The following is a 24,840-nucleotide window of genomic DNA, read 5'->3' as shown; positions in this document are numbered from 1 at the left end:
GAGGTGACGATTGCCTCTCTCAACACGGCGCGCCAACTGAGCAAACGGCTTCCCTTGAGAACCAAGAAAAGACGGAAGAAGCCCACCCCCTCCCCCCTCAAAAAAGACGAATTGCGGTTAATAAAAATCCGCCAGATTTCCCTCAAGGCGGCAAAATAACTCACGATACATTTCCGTTGCGGCGAATCCATTTTTATGTGCCTTCTCGTACGTCAGCGCGGCAAATCAACATGGGAAGATTTTTTCTCCGAATTTAAGATTGCACCGGATTATAAATAAACTACCCGTACACCCCCCCCCTCCCCTCGTAGGTTCTGTAGGCTGGAAATAGAGTGGGGCATTTTCACGACGGTGATCAATCTGGGTAAGCACGGATGTCCCACTCTGATCAACAACAGAGGCTTTTTTCAATTTTTTGTAACAAGCTGAGAGTACACTAAAAAAAAATGATTTGTCTAGATCAAGCACTCGAAACACCTCCGACCCGAATTTCGTCAAAAGTCACTATGTTTTCTTTGGCAGTGTTATTTAGTAATTTGTTTCGAGTAAAATTTAGTCAAAAGCGACTAAAAATTAATTATCAAGCTTGAAGACAGTCTTAGACATAATTTTGGTCAAATTTAGTCAAAAGTAACAAATTATCCCTTTTTCGAGTAACATTGTCTCAAAAGGGATTCAAAATTAGTACTCAAGCTTGAAGAGAATTCAGCCATTTTTCAAACGAAATTTAGTAAAAAAAAAAGTGATCAAAAATTTGTACTCAAGCTTGAAGAGAATTTAGTCATTCTTTGCGCAAAATTTAGTCAAAACTGTCTAAAATGTGGCACTCAAGCTTGAAGAGAATTTAGTCATTTTTTCGAGCAAAATCGAGTCAAAAGTGACCAAAAATCAATGCTCAAGGTTGAAGAGAATTATTGAAAAGTTACCAAAAATTAGTACTCAATCTTGTAGAGACTTTATCCTTTTTTTCGAAATTTAGTTCGAGCAAAATTGAGTCAAAAGTGACAAAAAATCAATCCTCAAGCTTGAAGAGAATTATTCAAAAGTTACCAAAAATTAGTACTCAATCTTGTAGAGATTTTATCCGTTTTTTCAAAATTTAGTTCGAGAAAAATTGAGTCAAAAGTGACCAAAAATTAATACTCAAGCTTGAAGAGAATTATTCAAAAGTTACCAAAAATCTTGTAGAGACTTTATCCTTTTTTTCGAAATTTAGTGAAAACTGACTAAAAATTAGTGCTCAAGCTTGAAGAGAATTCAGCCATTTTTTAGCGAAATTTAGTTAAAAGTGACCAAAAATTAGTGCTCAAGCTTGAAGAGAATTTAGTCTTTTTTTTTCGAGCAAAAGTGAGTCAAAAGTGACCAAAAATCAATGCTCAAGCTTGAAGAGAATTATTCAAAAGTTACCAAAAATTAGTACTCAATCTTGTAGAGACTTTATCCGTTTTTTCGAAATTTAGTCAAAACAGACTAAAAATTAGTACCCAAGTTTGAAGAGAATTCAGCCATTTTTCAAGCGAAATTTAGTCAAAAGTTACCAAAAATTAGTCCTCAACCTTGAAGAGAATTTAGTCTCTTTTTTTTTTCGAGCAAAATTGACTCATAAGTGACCAAAAATCAATGCTCAAGCTTGAAGAGAATTATTCAAAAGTTACCAAAAATTAGTACTCAATCTTGTAGAGAATTTATCCTTTTTTCGAAATTTAGTCAAAACAGACTAAAAATTAGTACTCAAGCTTGAAGAGAATTCAGCCATTTTTCAAGCAAAATTGAGTCAAAAGTGACCAAAAATCAATGTTCAAGCTTGAAGAGAATTACTCAAAAGTTACCAAAAATTAGTACTCAATCTTGTAGAGACTTCATCCGTTTTTTCGAAATTTAGTTGGAGCAAAATTGAGTCAAAAGTGGCCAAAAATTAATACTCAAGCTTGAAGATATGTCGAAAGTGACCAAAAATCTTGAAGAGAATTCAGCCAGATTACACAAGAGCCGCAGTTCGAAACGAACCTTTTAGCAAGAACTCTTTATCCCTTGGCAAAGAAACGAAGGGTGGGATGCCTGGCGTAAATCTGAGGGAGAAAAATGCCCCCGCCCCCCTTTCCCCTGGTCGCGAGATGATTGATGCAGCCCCCTAGGTATCCGAGCTCGACTAGTTACCCTCTTATTAGTCAATTAACGGTCGCTGGCAGATGTTGGTCCGCATGAAAGAGCTATTTCTGATGCCTTGTTAGAGCATACCAGCTCTCCACATGTGACGGCGGAGTGTGCGTGGGAAGAGGGGGGATGGGGGCTTTTATAAATGCCACGCCAGCAATTAAGAGGCAATCTGTACCGTAAATAAAACTACTCCTCGTATCGCATGGTGGAGTGCTTGGCTGGCTTTGATTTAATGGAGATTTGCTCGTGAGAAAACGGGTGATGGATGGGTGGGAACGCTTCTGTTGTACGATCCTACGCGAATAAACTTGTTCTGCCAGTCAGGAACCCAGAACAGTGCCACACACAGAAACCTAAATGCATCATATGGATTGATGCACCAGAATGCATCGATTGATGCACTAAAGTGTGTGCTATGGCTTCTTCAAAGAATCACATTCACATTTGATGCATTTGGGTGCATTTTTGTATGTCGTGAAAGAAACACCAAAGTGCATCATTTGATTCAAGTGAGGATTTCTTAAAGTCGAGACGCACTTCAATGCATCAGTCGATGCGTTTTGATGCACAAGAATTCATCTTTTTTGATGATGCATTTAAACGTTTCGTCTGAGCTGCATAAACTCTGTAGCTCAGACCAAACGTTTAAGATGTAGGAAGGTGCATCAAAACGCATCAACTGATGCATTGAAGTGTTTCTCGACTGTAAGAAATCCTCACTTGAATCAAATGATGCACTTTGGTGTTTCTTTCACGACATACAAAAATGCACCCAAATGGATCAAATGTGAATCTCATGCTTTGGAGAAGCCATTACACAATTTAGTGCATCAATCGATGTATTCTGGTACATCAATCCATATGATGCATTTTGTTCTCTGAATGCAGGCACGTAATAATTATTTAGGAAGGGATCCTTGCCTGCTAACCAAACCAAGTGTCACATATGTAATACTACTACTAAAAAATTAATAATAATAATAATAATAATAATAATAATAATAATAAGAAAACATGGCAGACCTCCTAGGCGTTAGTTAGCCAGGGGTTCCAGGTTCGAATACCGGCCTCAGCATAAATGTTTGCAGGTAGGGGGGATTAAGTCGTTGATAAAAGTTGAATAGTAGAAATAATAATTATAATTATTGCCACATATATAAACGTTGTTACACAATAATAAATATTATAAAGTAATAAAAATAAACAAATTTTATTCGAAATTTATTTCTATTATAATTTATTAGAAAGTGGGAAAACTTTTCCATTCGATCCACCAGCCGAGTGAATATCCAGCACAAGTATTCTTCTTTTATCTTTTCCTACATTCCATACAGTTAGTGTACTGAAATGCCCAATTATTATATTTTATTATTTTGTACGTCTCGTTCAAAGAAAAGGTTTTAAAAGACAAAGTTTATTATGTGTGACGTCGCATTTAAAACAGGAGCGTATATTCTAGGCTAACTACACTATCTGCAAAGCCTAGAGACTAAAATACAGAAGAAAAAAACTAATCGTGCATAAAATTGTTCATTTCAATAAGATGATGGTAATTATGTAGTTGGAAACCTTTTTTCTTAGGAGTTGGAAACCTTTTTTTCTTAGGAGTTTGCAACCTTGTTTCTTAGGAGTTTGCAACCTTGTTTCTTAGGAGTTTGTAACCTTGTTCCTTAGGAGTTGAAGACTAAAATTGGTAAACGCTGTAAGTGCCACAATAATTCAAACACCGTTTTCGACGTTAAACTGTGAAATGTGCCATGCTTTATAATGTGGTAAACGTGAAATGTGGCTGGTAGCCCTCTAAGTAGTTCAAAGGGCGTGTAAAGAGGTCGCTAGTGTGTACGTTCTTACGGGCTGATGTGCGGAACGATGCGATTTCCCAACACTTTCGCTTTTGGCACTTACAACGTTTACCACTTTTAGTCCTCAGTTCGCAACCTTAGTTGGCAACAGGGTAATTGAGTAAATGCATGGACTTTTAAGGTTGAAATAAAAATTGTTTGGTATTGTTTCAAAATGCTCAAAACGAGAATCAGCCCCCACATCCCTAGCATATTTTTGCCCTTTGAAACAGTACGGTACTGTGAGACAGCCCATTTTTTGAACACAGCATACACCACTGGTTTAAAACTATTTTTTTTGAATTTTGAAAGATGTGGAACAATTTATTCTTTGGATTAAATCGACGTAACTCCACTTTAGCAAATTTACAGGAACAGGAGAGAGGAAGTAATGTATTCTTAGGAATTGCCTGATTTACAAAAGAGTCAGTAAATTGAAGACATGTGTGACTCTACCTTCATGCTAAGAAGTAGAAGTGGAGATACATCGATCTGACTCCTAACAGAGCTCTTCAGAGGAGTTTATTTAAACAAAACTGAAAAGTGAATTTTTGCCGTTATATTCCTGTTTCTCATACGACGAAATTACAGAATATAAAAACATAACTTGGTTGCTGTATTTTTCACTCAATTTTTTCGATATAAGGTACCCGAACCCATTATGGCCTAGTACACAATATGGCCTATTTGAGGTTTTCAAGCAGTTACAAGGTTAATTAAACAGATGCCGTTAGTATGTCATTTAAACTGTCCAAATGACGTGACAACCTGTTGGTTGTAGTTATAGTGCAGTAACTTGAGTACAAAGAAGCAAAATAGCTGGACCTCATGATTGTGCTCTACGTGATCTAATATTGCATAGTCAAATTATTAGTTACTACATCTTCCAAGTGATGGGTGTTTATATCTCTAGTACATATTATGATAGCTCATAATTTGTACTTTACAACAATGTACTTAGTTTACACTTTAATCTAAAGTCCTGTTTATAACGAAGGAAAAAATAACGTTATGTAAGGTAGACTCAATATGGCCTACATAGGAATATATCGTGAAAGACATGCGCAAATGTGTCATTTTTTACTCTTATGTTCACGAGAGTGTGTCTGACTCACTAAGGATGATAAAGGACTTTTCATTTGCCAAGACTGTGATGTGTAATCCATGATCTTCTGTCAACAAATTGTGACACGTCACTCCAGAGGCGTGGCGTGCATGTAGCCGCTGTTACCGCAGGTAACACTAAAATATAAAGAATTGAAGAACCTGTCTTAAAATATTATTACGTACATAAACTGGTAATATTGTCGTAAAGTAAACATTGCAGACTGACATTTTTTCTGACACCGGCAAAGCGAAGAGGAGGACTGATCCGGTACGCTCCACAGGCAACATGAGGGTAGGGCCCTGAGCCCACCACAGGAAGACTTGGCGTAGCGGTAAAGACTGTTATGACGGGAGGAGGAGGCGGGCTGTTTAGCCGGCGCAGTTGCCGGTGATCCTTACAGGAAACATACCAGTGTTGCCATATTCAATTGACAGAAAAGAGCTAAGTCGCCTAATCGGGTCTATCTTACTCTGAAAGTGTCCAGTCACACTGGGGAACGATGGCGCAGTGTTAGTAGCGTCGCCGCCTTATAATCAAGGGATACCGGGTTCGATACCCGGTGGAGGCACAAGTGGTTCGGATCCAACTTTAAACTGTCCCGATTAGCATTACTGTTCATGAAGTGGACTTAAATCGCCAAATCAAAATTTAAAAAAATCAAATCACACTGGGGCAAAAGCAAACTACCAAGTGATATTTTGTATTTACACTAAATATGAGCGATTATGAAAGTCCTCTTTGTCCTTCTTCGACATCATGGGCGAGAAGGAGAGGAGAGGGATGGGTATGGTCAAGGGGTCCGCTGTCCTTCTAAAAATGTCAACCTAAAATTCTATATTTCACACATATAATATTATTTCGGTTACAGGAATTTGTGATTGTTGATAATACAGATTGACATTGACATACGTTGTCGCAGGAATGCAATAATTTCGGATTGAAGCAATGTTTTTGAGGTGGTAGAACTGTTTTTGGGTGAAAACAATACTTACAAGCATAATTTCCAGATTGTTATCTTAGCACGCTCTGAAGTGTCAGGTGTCGCAGGTTCGAATCCTCAGCAAGAAATGGTTATTTCAATGTTCGTTGTTATTATTTTACTTACATAATTATAAAAATTAATAATTACATACACAAAGAAATAATAATTTTATTTCAATAATTCACCACGCATCGTCATCGTCACGATTATCCTATAAAGCGAAAGCCTTAAAGGTAGCAAAGGACGTAAAATATACGAAATAGTAGTGGTGTCAGAAATGAGATTTCAGTGGATTTAGCGAAACATGGGAGTGGGAGTAGTTAGGAAACAGATGAAGACTACATCTACTCTACATACGTCTTATTTGAAACGAAAATGTTTCGCGATTTGGGCAAATCTGGTTTCAAAAGAACTAAGATGGCAACATTAGTAGAACTGGACTTCTTGCAGGTTCCGAAGGAAATATTGGGGAAGGATGCTGAGAGGGGAGGGGGCAAGGAGGGTGCTTCGCGTGTTACAAAAGTAAACAACGGTTTGTGGGAGGGACTGTGCAGTGGGAGTTTTGTGACTGGTGTCTTTCGTCTTTATGTTGTTTTCGGGCATTGTCAATTAATTTATGAAGCTTGCCCCGAGTTCCGAGGTGGCGGGTTCATCCTATCTGGACAGTGTGTGTAATCGTGCGATAGAAGATATTTTGAAGCAATCTTTCGGTTCGTTATTTTGCAGAAAACATCGAAATTGTGGCGAAAGGGAGGCCAAAGCCTATTTTGAACGATTTAAAAACCAAGTCGTCTGCTGGATATGACCGACATTTCAATGTTTCGTGGTATAACGACTATCCGTGGTTATGTGGATGTGTGCAGTTTTCTAAACTCTTTTGTTGGCCATGTACTCTATTTTCGGGTGAAAAAAAAAAACGTGTCGAATTCAGATGTGGATAACATGGACCATGACCATGACGCACCCAAAAATTCAAATTCAAATGAAAAACTTCTCTTTATGACAGCATCATAGAAGTTTTTTGATTTGATTTGATTCATTTTACTTCGCTTGTGCCACTTTTGGCTAATTTGCGAAGATGGGGATTAGTGATGATATGATTAAATTGATGAATAGACATCACAAACGCCCATGCCCAAGCTAGGTTTCGAACCCGGGATCCCAGCATCATATAACTATTTTCAAAGTCGGATTGATCTGCTCTATAAGTAGCCTTCGATGTTTCTGTAAGTATCAAATTACGTATTATTGTGTCAACAACCAATGTTTGCGATTTCACTTTAGTCCTTATGTCAACATTTTTTTTTCTGATTAATAACTTTACCAAAATCTAGTATTGAATTGCATACGTACCAGATTAATATTATATGAACTACTTGGAAGACATTGGGGGGGGGGGAGGGCATGAGGTGGGGAGGCGCCCAAGTCTCCCTTAAATGTCCTACTGACAACCGGTAACACTTTTAAAAATCCACGCCACGCCATTGCGTCACTCCCTTTTTTATTGGTTTGTAAACTATGTTACTTTGTGTAAATCTCATGTGTCATTATGTAAATAAAATGTAAGTGTATCAATATACTTATCTACCTATATAAACAACATGGTTGTACTTTCCTTACAAATTATGTTGCATATTTTGATGTCAAAGAAGAAAATATTTGACTACCTAATATGGCATAATCGTAATTTTTTAATAAAATCTTCCTTGTGCCCATGTTATTGTTTGGAATTGGCTCCAATTTTCAGTAAACGCCCGACATCCATGCCAGGAAAGGTAATGAAATACTTTTAAATTTAAACTCCAGCGGTTTCAAAAGCAGAACATGTCTAGTTCTGGGTTGCTGCGAACAAGCATCGAAGCATTGAAGCCCTTTATTGCTCGCAACACAAAGAATGGATTGTGTCTTCTTGGTTTCTGCCATGATATCTTTGGGAAGAAATCTCCCCCAAGTCGCAATAAACTTCCACAGCGCCTCTAGCGGAGGGCAATAAAGTCGACACGACGGAAGTTATAAAAGAGCAATCCATTAGCTAATCTGTTTCTGGAGAAGTGTGTGTGTCTGAGAACCCTTACACACATTCGTTGGCTCACATAAACACGTAGGTCACAGGCGATGCCTGATAAAAGTGGACGACTAAATACACACAACAGTCCAAGTCTTCGATCGTAAAAGTGTTACCAGTTGAATGCACTGGTGAGAATCGGGTCATTAAAACATGGTGTTACTGACCAGTGTCAAACCAGAAAAATCTAAGTTGCTTTATACACAGTGCGTATTTCCAAAATATATTTTCAACAATGGCACTTGCCGGGCCCTGTGGCCGAGTGGTTAGCACATCGCGCTGCGACGCTAAGGGTCCCGGGCATAGGCGCCGACTCCATGGGGCTTGGAGTACTAGAGCCATCCCCCAATGTTAATGATGTTGGGGCAGAGCCCCTCAAATAATTTTGCTTAAGAGGATCTAATGTATTAGTTTGCTTCTCTTGTAAAGTTTACTCTGTATTGTGCCACATGAACTTAACTTTAAATACACATTTGAAATGTTCTAGACCATCAACTTTGGGGGCTGAGACCGCTAAACCATCAACTTTGGGGGGGGGGGACTATGACCAGAGACAGCAAAACACACGACTTATTACTATATACTAAGTATATAATTATGAGTATTGTTAACATTTTTACTAAAAAGAGTTTCAAAATAACGAGGTGATATGACAATTATACTAGTATGTTGTTTAGTGAATTCTGAGCAATTTGAGGTCGTAAACACGACTTTCAGGCAATATTGATATGTACGATATTTAGTTATCCTCGAAATCTCTTCCTCTAGTCCAAAGAATAAGGGGAAAATAATTCTAAAGTCTTTGAGTTTATTTAACACTGGCTTGGAGTAAAGTACGGAAGGAAAGCTTATGAAAAGTCTGTATTGCGAAAGCGGGAACGGCTATGATAAAATGCATTATTGCTAAAGCACGGCGTTGTATGGTTTTTTTATTATTGCAAAATTAAATTTAAGAAGTAAAATATTGTAACAAGAACAAAAAAGTAAACTATTTTCCTGCGATTTGTGTAATTGTGTTAGCATTTATGTAAATAATTAAATAAAACTTAAATATTGTAAATATTCGTTATTTTTATGGATACATCAACACTAAGGTTATTTGCACCTGTCACATGTCCTTCCTTTACAAGTCTGTTGGGGACATTAAAACACACCCATGCCCTCGCCGGGACTCGACCCCGAGACCTCCGGATCAAAGCGAGTTGAGTCGACCACCAAAAACGCTAGGCTACCGATGCCGGCATAAAACTGTTAGGTTGGCCTCTTAATGTAAATACATAGCCTACTTTTCAATAAAAATGTTGTTATCTAAAAAAACAAATGAGCAGACATAAAAAGACTTTGAAACATTTTCTAAACGTTTTTCATGTTACATTTCATTTGCATGAGGAATATAATAGCTGCTTAAAAACTGCTATACGAAGACGTAATTTTTATTTTTAAAAGAGGGTGGGAGTGAGTCATTCATTCATTTCAGTCATCAGAGCCCCCCCAATAATTTTGACAAGTCGGCGCCCCTGGTCCCGGGTTTGAATCCCGCTCGGGCTTGGTTGTTTGTGAATGTCCATTCATCAATTTCATCATTTCATCACTCATCCCCATCTTCGCAAATTAGCCAAGAGGCACAAAACGCGAAGTAAAATAAACTAAATCAATGAACAAGGGCACTATACAAATCAGGCCCGTACCGAGGATTTTTTTTAGGAAGAGTTGAGTAGATTCGAAAATAAGGAACAAAGAAAAGATCCGAAATTATGTTGGGAGTGTTAGATGTGAACTCACCAACGGTATGGTAGTATTGAAGCTAGATCATAGAAGATAGTCCAAAGCATGGGCGATTCCTCCATGTCAGTGGCGACTCGTGACTTTTTCGGAGTGTAGGAAGAAATTATGGTAAACCGAGGAAGGTTTGAAAAATGCGTTCAATTACATTCACACGTATCGCTTGTACTATCATTTGCATTTAGAATGTTAGCTGGAGGCCTATGCTCAAGGTAGGGCAAGGGGCCCTTGCTCCTCGCTTTGAACTATGAAATATTTAAATGTGAACATAAAAAAACGACGAAAATAACATTAGCGATATTTCAATAATTTCTATTTTCTTCTCCCTCCCTGTCGTCGAGTGGATGGATTCACGATAACAAAAAGTGCTGCTTAAACTTCGAAATTTATCTAAATTGTGCTACGATTTATTATTAATTACTCTTTTCGGATAATTGTAATTCTGCATCTACTTTTCTAGAGTTTTGAACTTGCGTCACTTATTCGTAACAGTTATGTAATAGTATAAATTTCCCCCCAAAATTGTTTAAAATTCTGCAATAAAAAACATGAGTTCAACATAGAACTTAAAAAGGTTTGAGAAAATTGTTTACCTACTACCGATTTCCTACCACAAGAGCTCCTGACGAACTAAATCGGACAGGATGAAGAAAATATAGAAGATGGATTGTGAAATGGTTGTAAAAAAGCTTGTCGCTGGATCGGCATACTTCCTTTCGTTTGAAACATGTCCGCTGGTGAAGTAGAAATAATATTTGGACATAATATTATTTCCATTTCCTGAAAACATATTCCATTGAATTCGATTTTTTCTCTCCCAGGGACTGGCGTTTGCAGATTTTACCATTACGTCAAAAGCAGGGTGCTAAGTGCCAACAAATATCAAGCTGTGCTTGGTTTTGTGCCATTTTACTGGGATTGGCAACGCTGATTGAGGAACAACTTGCTGGTTCCTCAGTCCTCGCCGATCTTCACAACCTCGCCGCCCCTTCCACCCCTCACCCATCTGTTTGTAGGATGACCACCGTGGTTAGTGTTGCCCACGAGACGAGACTTTGGCCTGTCTCGTCTCGAAAATATTCGTTTGTCTTATGACACATGGTCAATCTCGTCTCGTCTCGAATTTTTAAAAGCCTGTCCCGTCTCGTCCCGTGGGCAACACTAACCGTGGTTCCTCAGCGAGCGGCAGAAAGCCTGTGGCCATCGTCTTTCGGCTGCTGCTGGTGCGTGCGAAAGTAGTCAACTCTTGACAGTAGCTAATCTAGTTAATTGTACGCACATTGCGCTCATAATTTTATAACGCATTAAACTCCTAAAAAGTAGAGAACTCGAAATAAGTACAAATGAACTGTAGGAAGTTCCTCACTTCCTACATGGAGGAATCGCCCCTGCTCCATGTAGGAAGTGAAGAACTTCCTGCAGTTGATTTATACTTATTTCCAGTTCTATCTGTACTTTTTAAGAGTTTAATGCGCGTTATAAAATTATGAGTGCAATGTAGGTTCGCTACTCAACTGTCAAGAGTCAATCTGCTTTCACTCGCTCGCTCCAGATCTGCGCTCAAAGACCATCTTTGCCTGCCGCTGAGGAAGTTTCTCATCATACTATAATACAACCAGATGGGTGAGGGGCAGTGAAAGGGAAAGAGAGGGGGGTTGCCCAGTTTTACGAGACCGCTAGGAAGCTCCAGTGGTTTCCTCAATCAGTGATTCCAACCCTAGAATAATAGTTCTAAACCTAGCAAAATTTGAAGTTCGTTGGCACCTATAGCACTCTGTGTTTGGCATAATGGTAAAATGCAGCAGCGTCTCAAAAAACGGGCGTCCCTGGGAACAGAGAAATTGAATTGTAATGAAGATATAAAATCTCCAGATCTTTGTATTTCTCCAGCGGACTTGTTTCAAACAAAAGGAAGAATGCCGACCAAGAGACAAGCTTTTACAGGCCATGATCCATCCTCTTGTTTTAATCTTTTCGTAATCTTCCCCGATTTAACAAGTGAAGAACATTTTATAAAAGAAAATAGGTACAAAGTTAGGTTTCACAAATAAAACACGGCCGTCGCTACCAGTCGTGGAATTTTCTTCAAATTTTTTCAAGCACTTTACTGAACCCCTTTTATTGAATGGTCGAAATTCCTAATGTTGTTTAATTATAATAAATAAACAATAATATGCATTGCACAGCTCCAAAATAGCTGCATAAATTGAACTTAAAACTGCTAGCTTACAGTCATCAAAAAATGAAAATTATGAATTAATAATAATTGCATAATAATAATAATAATAGACCTTGTCATAATTTTATCGTATTTAACATAATCTAAGAGTTGAAACAGCAGTTTTCCTTATCAGGAGGTTGGTATTGGCAAAGCTGTTTGTATTCTCAAACAACTAAGATTACAAACGCAATGGCTAGTAAAAGGTACAAGTGATACATGTCACTGTGTAATTGTCTAATTGAATGCATTTTTGAAAACTTCCCTCGGTCTGTTTACCAACTTCTTACACCCAAGAAAATCCACGAGTCGCCACTGGTCCAAAGTAACGGACAACAAAATACCGAAAAAAACTTTGAACATGACAATCAACAATTCTCAGAAGCAGTGGCGGTGATTGGGTTCCAAAACTATATGGGGGGGGGGGGAGGATAGCACTTTTCCTTCGTACAGTGGGACCCATAAGTATCGTTTCCGTGACTTCCTCCCTGCAGAATGCAAGCTAAGACTCATCCAAGCATTAATCTACCCATTGTTCGACTATTCTGATACTGTTTAAGGCCCTCAACTCTCGAAAAAGCTCAGTAAAAAAATACAAATGGTGCAAAATGCGTGCTTCCGATACATTTTTCAAGCAAAAAGATCCGATCATATTCTTCCATTCTTAAATAATAATCAGGTTCTTACCATGGCAAACAGAAGGAAGTTGCACTATCTCTGTTTCATACACCGCATACCGACAGAAGGTAAACCGCAGTACCTGTTTGAGAAGATGCATTCCCGTACGGAAATCCATCAGTATGCTACCCGTAAGCGGAACAACTTCGATTTACCCTATCACTCTACCACGGCCTACAAATCATCTTTCTCCTTTTCGGCTCCCAAAGCATGGAATGCATTGCCCGCAAATATCGCTAGTGTAAACAATCCATTAAATTTCAAAGGTAAAATAAAAGATCTGCTGTTAATGGAACTCGGGGCACATACTGAAGGTATCAAGTCACTCATTATAAGGAATTGTATTATTGTATTATTATTACTATTGTCTTTTGTATTTCTAGTTACACTTTTTTTGTATGCAACTAACTCCTATGTATTTTTTTCTTTCTTCATTTTTTTGTATTTTTTTTTTTTTTTTTTTTTTTTTTTTTTTAAGTTTAGCTTACTGCTCCATAAGTTTATATCATCTCATATGTATTATCATATTGACAAGGGTTAGGTGGCAGAACAGCCCTTGGCTGAACCTCGCCCCCTGAATAAAGAAAATTTATTATTATTATTATTATTATTATTATCGTACAAATTATCCTACACCATGTTCGTGCACTTTATTTGATCCAATAAGAGCTTCAAAAATTAAAAGAAAACTCAAAACAAGCTGTTGACAACTTCTGCACCAGCATATATAAAAATCCATCGCTTAAAAGCACATAGGATGTAAAAGAAAAATTAATGAAAATAGTCATGTACAATTTGCATGGTAATACTCATGGATCCCACTGTACATAAGGTTTAGTATAGTGCGGAGACAATGGATAACGTCCAATTAACATTGCATGCTAATATTTTGGTTTCACTAGAAAAAATAGTAAATTTATATATTTTTCCATAAATTTAGTCTGATACAGTAATTCTTTAACATGAAACAGATTTTTCTTTTGTAACCTTTTGCAGCTAGCCAGTACATATGTACTGCAGAGTACATCTGGTACCAGTAATTTATCAACACATTTCCACCAAAAATTTCCTCACCCCCTAAAATTTTTCACATTGGTCAAATATATGGCCATTTTGGTTCTACATTTATATATACGTACATTTAATCCCTCCAAATAGAAAATTTTTGATAAACACCTGTCTGATACATATATGTACCAATAACACGAACACCGCTTCTTATCATCTATGTATGACATGTTCAAATCACACGTTTTCAAATGTTTTTTTAAATCAAATTTAATTTTAAAGTGGACAGTTTAGGGGGGCAGTTGCTGCCCCACATTTCGCCATTTTTGGAACCCACTCCACTGAGTGGAGATGTGTATATAACAGTTGGGCTGAAAAGTTTGTAGGCTGACTCATAGATGGCATTACTAGAATTAAATCCATGTGATTTTTACTTAGTACTAACCTTCAAAAGATACGTGTATAAATTTCACAGCTGCCGGATAATTAGTTCGTGAGATATAGCATTGTGAGTGAAGCAGCTTTTGTTATTGTGAAAAAATGGAGAAAAAAGAATTTCGTGTGTTAATAAAGCATTGCTTTTTGGCGAAAAAAAATACTGTTGAAGCCAAGGCTTGGCTTGATAAACATTATTCGGACTCTGCACCAGGAAAATCAACTGTTGAGAAGTGGTTTGCTAAATTTAAACGAGGCGAAATGAGCATCGAAGACGATGCACGCAGTGGACGCCCCAAAGAGGCTGTTACTGACGAAAACATCAAAAGAGTCCACAAAATAATTTTAAATGATCGTAAAGTGAAGTTGATTGAGATAGCTGAGACTTTAAAAATATCAAAGGAACGTGTTGGACATATTGTGCATGAATATTTGAACATGCGAAAGCTGTGTGCAAAATGGGTGCCGCGCGTGCTCACAATCGATCAAAAGCAACAACGTTTTGATGATTCGGAGCAATGTTTAGCGATATTCAACCGTACTAAACACGAATTTTTCCGTCGATATATTACAATGGATGACACATGGCTCCATAACTATACTCCAGAGTCCAATCGACAGTCAGCCGAGTGGACTGCATGTGATGAACCGAATCCAAAGCGTGGAAAGACGCAACAGTCGGCTGGCAAGGTTATGGCATCAGTATTCTGGGATGCGCATGGTATTATATTCATCGATTACCTCAAAAAGGGCCAGACCATCAACAGCGATTACTACATAGCGTTGTTGGAGCATTTAAAGGATGAAATCACGAAAAAACGGCCCCATTTGAAGAAGAAAAAAGTGCTGTTTCATCAAGACAATGCACCGTGTCACAAATCAATGAAAACGATGGCAAAATTATATGAATTAGACTACGAATTGCTTCCCCATCCACCATATTATCCAGATCTGGCCCCCAGTGACTTTTTCCTGTTTGCAGACCTTAAAAGAATGCTCGCTGGAAAGAAATTTAGCACTGATGAAGAGGTAATCGCCGAAACTGAGGCCTATTTTGAGGCTAAAGAGAAATCGTACTATAAAAATGGCATCGAAAAATTGTATGACCGCTATAATCGTTGTATCGCCCTCGAAGGCAACTATATTGAATAATAAAATCGAATTTTGTCAAAAAAATATTTTTTACTATGTTAGCCTACGAACTTTTCAGCCCAACTGTTATTTTTAAAGAATCATAAAATACAAAAAAAAAAAATGATACAAAAGGTTGATGTTTCTTTTTCGTAGCTTCTTTAGTTTTTGTGTTTTAAGATGTACTTCAGCAACTAAAAAAGTAGTAACTCATCTCAAATCATGTGAAAATTCTGGCTCTGGACAATTTGCACGGTAATAATCATGGATCCCACTGTACTTCGAGACCATATGTTTCATTGTTACTGCAATTGGGGGACAACTCACAAGAGCCAAATGAGCTAACGCACATCAGTGGGATCTCCAGTCTCCCTTTGATCCTGGTTACGGGAGACGAAGGTTTAAAAAAAAGCCAAGCCATGCTGAAGTAACAAGAATATACAGTAACACCATAATATCTTTCAAAACGTTATTAAACTAAAATATTAAGATGAACCTAACAGTGTTCTAAATTTCACAATGGGGTTCCATTGTCTTATTCATTGATTTCAAAAAAGCATATGATTTGGTCAAAAGAGATAAATTATATAATATATTAGTAGAGTTTGGAATACCTAAGAAGCTTGTTAGTATGATAAAAATATGCACCAGTGAAACAGAAAGTAAAATTCGTGTGGGTATTAATATGTCTGACAAATTTTCAATTCATGATGGGTTAAAACAAGGAGATGCATTATCTCCATTGCTCTTTAATTTTGCCTTAGAATATGCTGTTAGGAAGGTAAAAGAAACTAAATAAGGACTAAAAATTAAATGGTGTGACTCAGTTGTTAGCATATGCAGATGATGTAGACTTACTGGGGGATGATGTGAATACAATTAAGAATAATGCTAAAATATTTTTCAAAACTGCTAAAGAGATAGGTTTGGAAGTTAACAAAGAGAAAACTAAATATATGCTAACAGGCCGAAACCAAGTGTTAGGTAATAATCAAAATCTAATTATTGATAACAAATCGTTTGAAACAGTTTCCAAATTCAAATACTTAGGAGTAATATTAACAAATGAAAATTATATTAAAGAGGAAATAAAAAGTAGGCTTAATTCAGGAAATGCATGTTACTTCTCTCTTCATAAACTTTTGTCTTCTCGTTTAATATCTAAGAAACTAAAAGTTAAAATATACAAAACAGTAATTTTGCCTGTAGTATTATATGGGTGTGAAACTTGGTCCCTTACATTGAAAGAGGAACATAAATTGAGAGTATTTGAAAATAAGATCCTTAGGAAAATCTTTGGACCTAAAAGGGATGAGGAGACAGGTGAGTGGAGAAGGTTACATAATTTAGAACTACATAATTTGTATTCATGTCCAGATATTATTAGAATAATTAAATCAAGAAAACTTAGGTGGGCAGGCCATGTGGCACGAATGGGAGAGGAAAGAGGAGTTTACAGGATTCTTGTTGGGAAACCTGATGGTAAGAGACCTGTAGGAAGGCCAAGACGAAGATGGAGGGACAACGTTGAGATGGACCTAAAGGAAATCGGTAGGGATGGAAAAGAGTATATAGAACTTGCTCAAGATAGGGAAAGATGGAAGGCCTGTGTTGCTGCAGCCATGAACCTTCGGGTTTAAGAAGGCTAGGGAGTTAGTTAGTTAGTTGGTTCCATTGTCTAGAAATGAACACCAAAGGTGGCTCACTGCATGCAAAGATCGAGTATCGGGCAGACATAGAAATTTGTGAATTATTATACCTAAAATTTAATTTCTTTATTAAATGTAATTTAATGAAATTATAAGTAAAAACAAAACTGTAATAGACTAGAATATTATGGTAGGCTCAGCCTCCGGGCCTTATAGGGTGCTCCACCACAGTGCAAAAGTAAAGTATGCCCCTTATGTATATCATTTCATGAAAGCGCATTTACTTTATAAAAGATTCCACGTTTCAATTGACATTTGAATGTAGAAACATCTTCCCAGCATTTTCATCAATTTAATAATATAGTTCTTCACATAAATATAAATATATATATATTTACAACAATTTACAAAAAAGGCTCACAATTTATACACTGAAATACATAAAAAATGCACAACATTTTACATTTCAAAAGAAATCCGAAGCACGAGGTCTCTTTGGCAGATTCAGCAAGTTGTCCGTAAGACTGGCTGGTTCCATCGCTTTCCTTGCACGTGACAGTCCAGGCGTTGCACTGCCTTCACTCTTCCCCCTCTCGCTGGTTGGAGTCTGGAATCCTCTCGTAGAACTTGACCCTCGGTTGGGAGTGGTGCTCTGAACCAAGGAGGACCGAGGACTTGGGCTGTACGATGCTCTGAGGGCTCTGTCTGTTTGTAGACGGCGAAGCTGGGTCGATGCAAGCCTTCTAGCTGCTGGGGACATGGTGTTAAGACGATCCATGGTTCCAGGACTTTGACGTGGAGAAGGCCTACAATTGAATGAATTAATTCAAATTTTTGAGTACATCGGTACATATGCGCATTTAATGTTTTATACAAAATGAAAAAAATCCTTTTATCTAAAACCCTTACCTCCATGTTAACAAGGGGTGTAAAGAGCCCTTGAGGAAGGTTACAAGTGCAAAGTTGTACATGACATACAGAACACATTAAAAAGGTAAGGAGAGACTAAAATATTCCTCAAAAACAGTGTAAGTGGCTTACTCTTCTCAGAAAGCTAAAAGCATTTGCTAAAACACACTCATCATGTCCCAACATGGATTGGGAAGGTTAAAACCATGGAGCTAAGAAGCGGAAGGAGCAAGCATCTCGCATTTTTTCTGAAGCCTGGTCACGTGACAGAACCGGAGAAGTCAGACCAAAACATTCGAAGACGCCGTAAGAAAGCATGTAATTTTGTGTACTTTTGAATAAGATTTAGGAAGCAATGGTGCCTGCTCAACACACGGCTGAACAAACAGAAGCGGCAGGAAACCTGAAGGAATAATATTCCATGAGCAAATAAAGCTAGTTGTAGTTTGTTTTGTACTATTTTAGTGTAAAGTAAACCTCGAGTTTGCGTTTGTAGTTGGAGCCTACTTCCAAGCTCCTTCCAACCGATGCGATGTTCTTCTGTCGGTTGAAGTCATTGGTTGAAGTAGATGCGGTCATCTTACGCCGACAAACTTAAGCTCCGCCCACTGGCTTCAAAGCGAAAGCAAGGAGTGATAAGAGACTGCAGGCACCTGGTTAAAACTCTGTCTCAAGAAAGTAGAGTCGGCACACTTGAGAAGAATATGATGATCCCTTACAGTAACATTATGTACATGCAATGGCATGCCCAAGGAGGGGTTGGTGGGGGGTTATAACCCCACCCCCGTTTTGGTCCAGTATTTCTAAAAAAAAAAGAACGTCAAAGGTAGGGAAAAGATGGCAAAATGATAATGTACACATAACCCACCCCTTTCGAAAATCCTGGGCACGCCACTGTGTACATGGATACAGCAGAGGATGCAGCCCTTGCAACAAATGACCATGACTGAAACAGCTGTGTCCAATTTGAAGTCAAGTTAAAATGACGTCTTCTCGACATGATTGATGGTAAGAGGAACATTATGCACCAATGGCAGGCTTGATAGCACAAACCTTGTCCTTGTCCCACTTTACGTTAACTTAACCCGTGGTGCAACAGTCCATGAGGCCGTCCACCTACCAACTGCTGGCTGCACTCCCACTTGCCGAGGTGGGAGGTCATCCAACCAGTTATGGGGTTATGTGTTGTCAGCACGACAAGTTCCCGATTGTTATTGTTTGTAGGTTTTCATGACCGGGTTACGCTACTCACTCGTAGCTCCCCAATTTCCTCACGATGGTGGGTGGCCACGGTCACATACACAGGCCGAAATCTCAGTACAAAAGTTGTTATGCTTCCCCAGGAGACTCGAACCTGCTACGCATCCCATAGTCAGAGCCCAAAGCATGACTGCCATGGTGGGGGGAACACTCTCCCTATCAAGTGTCAAAAAAAAAGGTAGCAACGAGAGACATTCTGCAGATCCCTGGCTGGCAGAAAGCGGACAAGTCACCGTCTGCATCAACAGACTTGGCAGCAGCACCAACTGCTTCCTTTCCCTTTATGCTGACGTGACTAGACACAACAGAAGCCAACTTGGGCTGTGGCAGATGAGGACACAAGATGTCTAAGGATGCACTGCATTGCAGGATGCCTGGAAGACAGTGATTCTACACTCTGGAGCACACTAATTGAATCAGTGAAAATGAGGACTTTCTCTACAGTGCAAATGTCAGCAAAGTCCACAGCCTTTATGACTCCATACAGTTCTGCAGTGTAGATGTAGATGGGACAGTTAGGATGTAAATTGTAACTGCGCCTTTGGAAGCCCACCATAAAGACACAACCAACTGATTCGACCACTTTGGACCCATCCATATGTAAAACATTAAAATGGAAGTACTGAGATCGAAGCTCTAAAAACCATTGCTAGTATTCGACCATTGATTTCAATTTTAATATTTTGGATTATAAAAATGCCATAAAAGAACACATGACAGACACACTTACACAATTGGTTAATACATTATGTGTACATGTATAATGTATATATATGTATGTATGTATGGATATATGCCATTAATATGTGTGTGAATTTATTTCATTATTTCTTTCTTATTATGGTTATATTTATTCTGGACAAATCTCATCTAGTCCCTTTAGTCCTTGTATTGGTTGTGGATTAATGGAGAGTTTACAAACATTTTATAAGAGCACATCAGTACTCTGTGTAAATATATTTATGTTGTAACAGTTGGTTGATTGATTGATTGATTGATTTGGTGTTTTAAGTCCACTTTATGCACAGTAAGGCTAATCGGGACTGGACCTACAGTTTAAAGTGGGATCCGAACCACTTGTGCCTCCACCGGGTTTGTAACAGTTGGGCTGAAAAGTTCGTAGGCTGATTCATAGATGGCGTTACTAGAATTAAATCCATGTGATTTTTACTTAGTACTAACCTTCAAAAGATACGTGTATAAATTTCACAGCTGCCGGATAATTAGTTCGTGAGATATAGCATTGTGAGTGAAGCAGCTTTTGTTATTGTGAAAAAATGGATAAAAAAGAATTTCGTGTGTTAATAAAGCATTGCTTTTTGGCGAAAAAAAAATACTGTTGAAGCCAAGGCTTGGCTTGATAAACATTATTCGGACTCTGCTCCAGGAAAATCAACCGTTGAGAAGTGGTTTGCTAAATTTAAACGAGGCGAAATGAGCATCGAAGACGATGCACGCAGTGGACGCCCCAAAGAGGCTGTTACCGACGAAAACATAAAAAAAGTCCACAAAATAATTTTAAATGATCGTAAAGTGAAGTTGATCGAGATAGCTGAGACTTTAAAAATATCAAAGGAACGTGTTGGACATATTGTGCATGAATATTTGAACATGCGAAAGCTGTGTGCAAAATGGGTGCCGCGCGTGCTCACAATCGACAATGCACCGTGTCACAAATCAATGAAAACGATGGCAAAATTATATGAATTAGACTACGAATTGCTTCCCCATCCACCATATTCTCCAGATCTGGCCCCCAGTGACTTTTTCCTGTTTGCAGACCTTAAAAGAATGCTCGCTGGAAAGAAATTTAGCACTGATGAAGAGGTAATCACCGAAACTGAGGCCTATTTTGAGGCTAAAGAGAAATCGTACTATAAAAATGGCATCGAAAAATTGTATGACAGCTATAATCGTTGTATCGCCCTCGAAGGCAACTATATTGAATAATAAAATCGAATTTTGTCAAAAAAATGTTTTTTACTATGTTAGCCTACGAACTTTTCAGCCCAACTGTTAGTTATAGCCATGTAACAGAGGAGTTACTTAAGTGAAATTTAGAAAATTTCGCACTTCCGCATTGCACAATTTAATGGTTAAATGCTATTAATTTTGAAGATCCACTGTCTTCATTCACAAAACGGTACGGTGTTTGAAGAGGAGATGGTATCGCGTCACTGCTTTGTTTGTTCCCCGGCGGCGGTAGTTGCAATTTCTCCCGTTCAGCGGCGCTGGCGTATGCATCCTGGTTTGTGTCGTCTGCTTCCTGTTGTCTGGTGGCACTGCCGGGTGGTGGTTGGGGGGCTGGGCTGTGCTGCTCGGCAAGGTGCAGTTCCTGTTCCCCGCGTGGCTGGAGGGTGGTCGAGTATGTGCACCGCATCTTTTCTCTGTCCATTGTCCAGGTTCAGAGCTGGTTTCTGTTGGATGATAGCATGGGTTTCTTTGACAGTGTTTTCTGTGACAGACACACCAAAATCAGGCCTTTCTCAACACCTTCACTCCACTAACCACACCATCTCCTCCATATTCATACTTCACCCAACCGGTTCTGTCATAGAAAACATACCATCTCCGCTTCAAACGCCATACCCTTTTGTGAATGAAGACAGTGGATCTTCGAAATTAATAGGATTTAACCATTAAATTGTGCAATGCGGAAGTGCAAAATTTTCTAAATTTCACGTAAGTAATTTTAAACTGCGTTTACTGCATCCATCATGAATAACAGCAAAATGTAAAATAATTAAAAAGTTGTTTCAATAAAATAACAACATTGTTAAATACGTTAACCATTAGCATTGCAGCTGAGTAGATATTGCAGAGGACGTTTTTTCTGCAGCCGACAGAAGCAAAGAGGGAGGGCTGTTCCGCTACCCTCAAAAGGTAACAAGAGGAGAGAGTGCCAATGCAAGAGAAGACTATGGGGCAAGTGCACTATGGGGTTATCCATATGCCTGTTTAGGGACCCAGTTACCAGTCAGGCCTGCCTGTCACAGGCCAGTGTTGTCATATTGAATTGGCAGAGAAGAGCTAAATCCTGCCTAAAACGGGGATAGTATTTCTGTGAAGCAACTAGAGCTAGACTGCAAAGCCAAGGCTGGATTTAACTACAACTGAGACCAGTTAGGTATTAGATGAAAAGATAAGTTTTGGTGCGATTCGTGATTTGGACAAACCTTGCTCCAAAGAACTAAGTTGGAAACACTAGTACGTACAGTACTTCCACCGCTGGAGGAGCGGAACTCTGTCGTCTGCTTACCGCACAAACGTCAAACTGACCCAAGACATGTGTGGTTCTTCTTCCCCTTTCCACTTCTTTGCAAAGAAACAGAGATGAAGAATTGGCAAGGCTTGACCACTATTCACTGGATTTTTGCGGTAACTCTCTCTTGGGTGATAGTTCTTTCTAGGAGTGATTGTGGCTAAATCACTGAGCGGATTGCAAAAAAAAGAATGAAATGAACAAAACTCTAGATCGAGGGCATTTTTTTTGAAGGGGGGGCAGCCGGTAACACTTTTGAAAAAGACATGCCACACCACTGTCATGTAATATGTGAGGATGGCATTTCATTTCATTAATATTCATATTTACATTATTCATGTTGTTTCAGTGCCTCTGTAATTGGAGATATCTTATCTCTGTAGATGGCAAATGGGAGGGGAGATGGAATGAGTGGAGAAATGCCACGCAGATTACTATCAACACCAAGTGTTGAAAAGATCTCATCTGCACAGACACCATCTTGTGGCACGAGGATGTAACCACTTCATAGTCAGTCTTGTCTGAGACAGTGTGGTATGATGGAAGCGAAAGCATCGAGAGTATATAGAGGTGGTAGTGTGAAGGCCTAAATAAAGCAACTTAAAATATTATCAAACTTTGTTACATAAATGTACTGCACAGATACATCCAACTTTGGTATCGTAAGTAGCCATAGGTCGGCACTTATTGAACTGGTTGCCATGGTTGCTTTATCAACTTCATCTCTCCCATCTTAGAAGAAGGGGTTTAGAAATTATATGCACGATATGGAGGAGGTGTGTTATTATAACATACAGCAACAATATAATCTGGCTAGAAGAACGAAGAACGAAACGTCACAGATGAAATAAAATAATAAGCACTAAAAATAACTGTGTTAGATTATTTTGCATCTATAAAAAGTGGTCATGCGAATCTTTAAGAAGAACATAATTAATCTCCACACTTCTCCACACCTTTAACAATTCATGGTGATGAAGAACTTTTAACAGATAAAAAATAACAACAAATAGAGGCTTTCAAACTTCCTACCACTCCCAATTAATAACTTTGTCAACTTTAAATCCCTAACCTATTAACTCTATTATCCTATTTCCTACACTTTACACTAGTATTAACCTTCCAATTACTAACCTGATTCCCTCTAACATTAAGATCTTAAAATTAATAATCGTAAATGTTGAAGTAAGATCAGTACTTACGTTGCCAGTTGTTGCCGAGCCACCTGTATAGCTTTCATTTTCATCTCCCTGTGCTTCTGACTAACTTTTTCTGCCAATTCCAAGGCTAATTTCTCTCTTTTGGGAAGTTCAGGAATTTTAAAAGATGGTCCCGGAGTGTCAAGAAACGGCGTGTCCCCTCCATCCAATCTGAAAGGAGTTCCTTCAATCTCACCCCATGTCATCAGAGGAGACTCGTTCACACCTGCAAGTATACAAGACCTGGATTAAGAATTTACATGATGCTACAGCTCTCAATGGATGTTGAATTAAGACTTCGCTGGATCTTTGGTCGCCGCCAGGCAGCTTTTTTCAAATTTTCCCCTCCATTCGAAAAACTGCTATGATATTGCAAAATTTTGCCAACGGACCCGGGTTTAAATCCTGGTGTGGGAATGAGTGTTCATTCATCAATTTCATCATATCATCACTCATCCCCATCTTCGCAATTAGCCAAAAAATGGCAGAAAAAAAGTAATGTAAACCATATGAATAAACAATATTGCAAAATTTGAAAAATTACATATGTTTAGAATTCCTTCTAGAGCATTCAGGTGAATCTTCGTGTGCTTTGCTTTCACTGATGTATAAGTAATAGTGCAAACTGATACAGTTGAAAGTACACGATAATAGAAGCAAAAAAGTCTCAGTAAACATGGGTCCGCAAATGAGCTGTTTTCGAGATACAAGGTGCGGCTAGAAAAAAAAAATGGATTGATGTTGCTGTCGAAAAACGGCAAGCACGTCAAGCTCAAGTGATGCATGAATTTATAACGTGATATCCTGCCTATCGACTGTGTGACTGCCCAGGATGCGCGGCGCTCAGTTCCGCTGTAGCTTGTGGACGAAGTGAACCGTACATCTGTGCTCCGTCGGAAAAATGTTAAGTGTGAAAGTGGAACAGCGTATCAATGTGCAGTTTCTTATGAAACTCGGAAAATTCGCCACAGAAACATATGTTTTGTTGAAGGAAGTGTACGGAAATTAGTGTTTATCACACACTCAATTGTTTGAGTGGTTTCAAAGGTTTAAAGAGGGACGAGAAGTGATCGCGGACGACTCGCATCCTGGACGGCCTTGCACGTCAAAAACGGAATCAAACATTGCAAATGTTGGTGAATTGATTCGAATTGGG

At 38.5% G+C, this 24,840-nt stretch overlaps 1 protein-coding gene across 1 annotated transcript in view; it reads right to left on the bottom strand.

Annotated features, from left to right (window-relative positions):
- Positions 1–17,428: 17,428 nt before the first annotated feature.
- Es2 (ess-2 splicing factor homolog) overlaps positions 17,429–24,840 on the bottom strand; it is a 63,085-nt gene continuing 55,673 nt past the window's right edge. Inside the window, exons 7-8 of the mRNA XM_083140661.1 lie at positions 23,688–23,910; positions 17,429–17,860 (exon numbers count right to left, since the gene is read on the bottom strand). Of these exons, the coding sequence (XP_082996787.1) occupies positions 17,521–17,860; positions 23,688–23,910 (563 nt within the window). The 3' untranslated portion in view covers positions 17,429–17,520. The remainder of the gene's footprint in view (positions 17,861–23,687; positions 23,911–24,840) is intronic.

Source organism: Lepisma saccharinum, chromosome 18 (assembly GCF_977018435.1).
Source record: "Lepisma saccharinum chromosome 18, izLepSacc3.1, whole genome shotgun sequence".
Taxonomy (NCBI): Eukaryota; Metazoa; Arthropoda; class Insecta; order Zygentoma; family Lepismatidae; genus Lepisma; species Lepisma saccharinum.
Note: the sequence above shows the minus strand (reverse complement) of the source record. Positions and strands in the feature narration are given on the sequence as shown.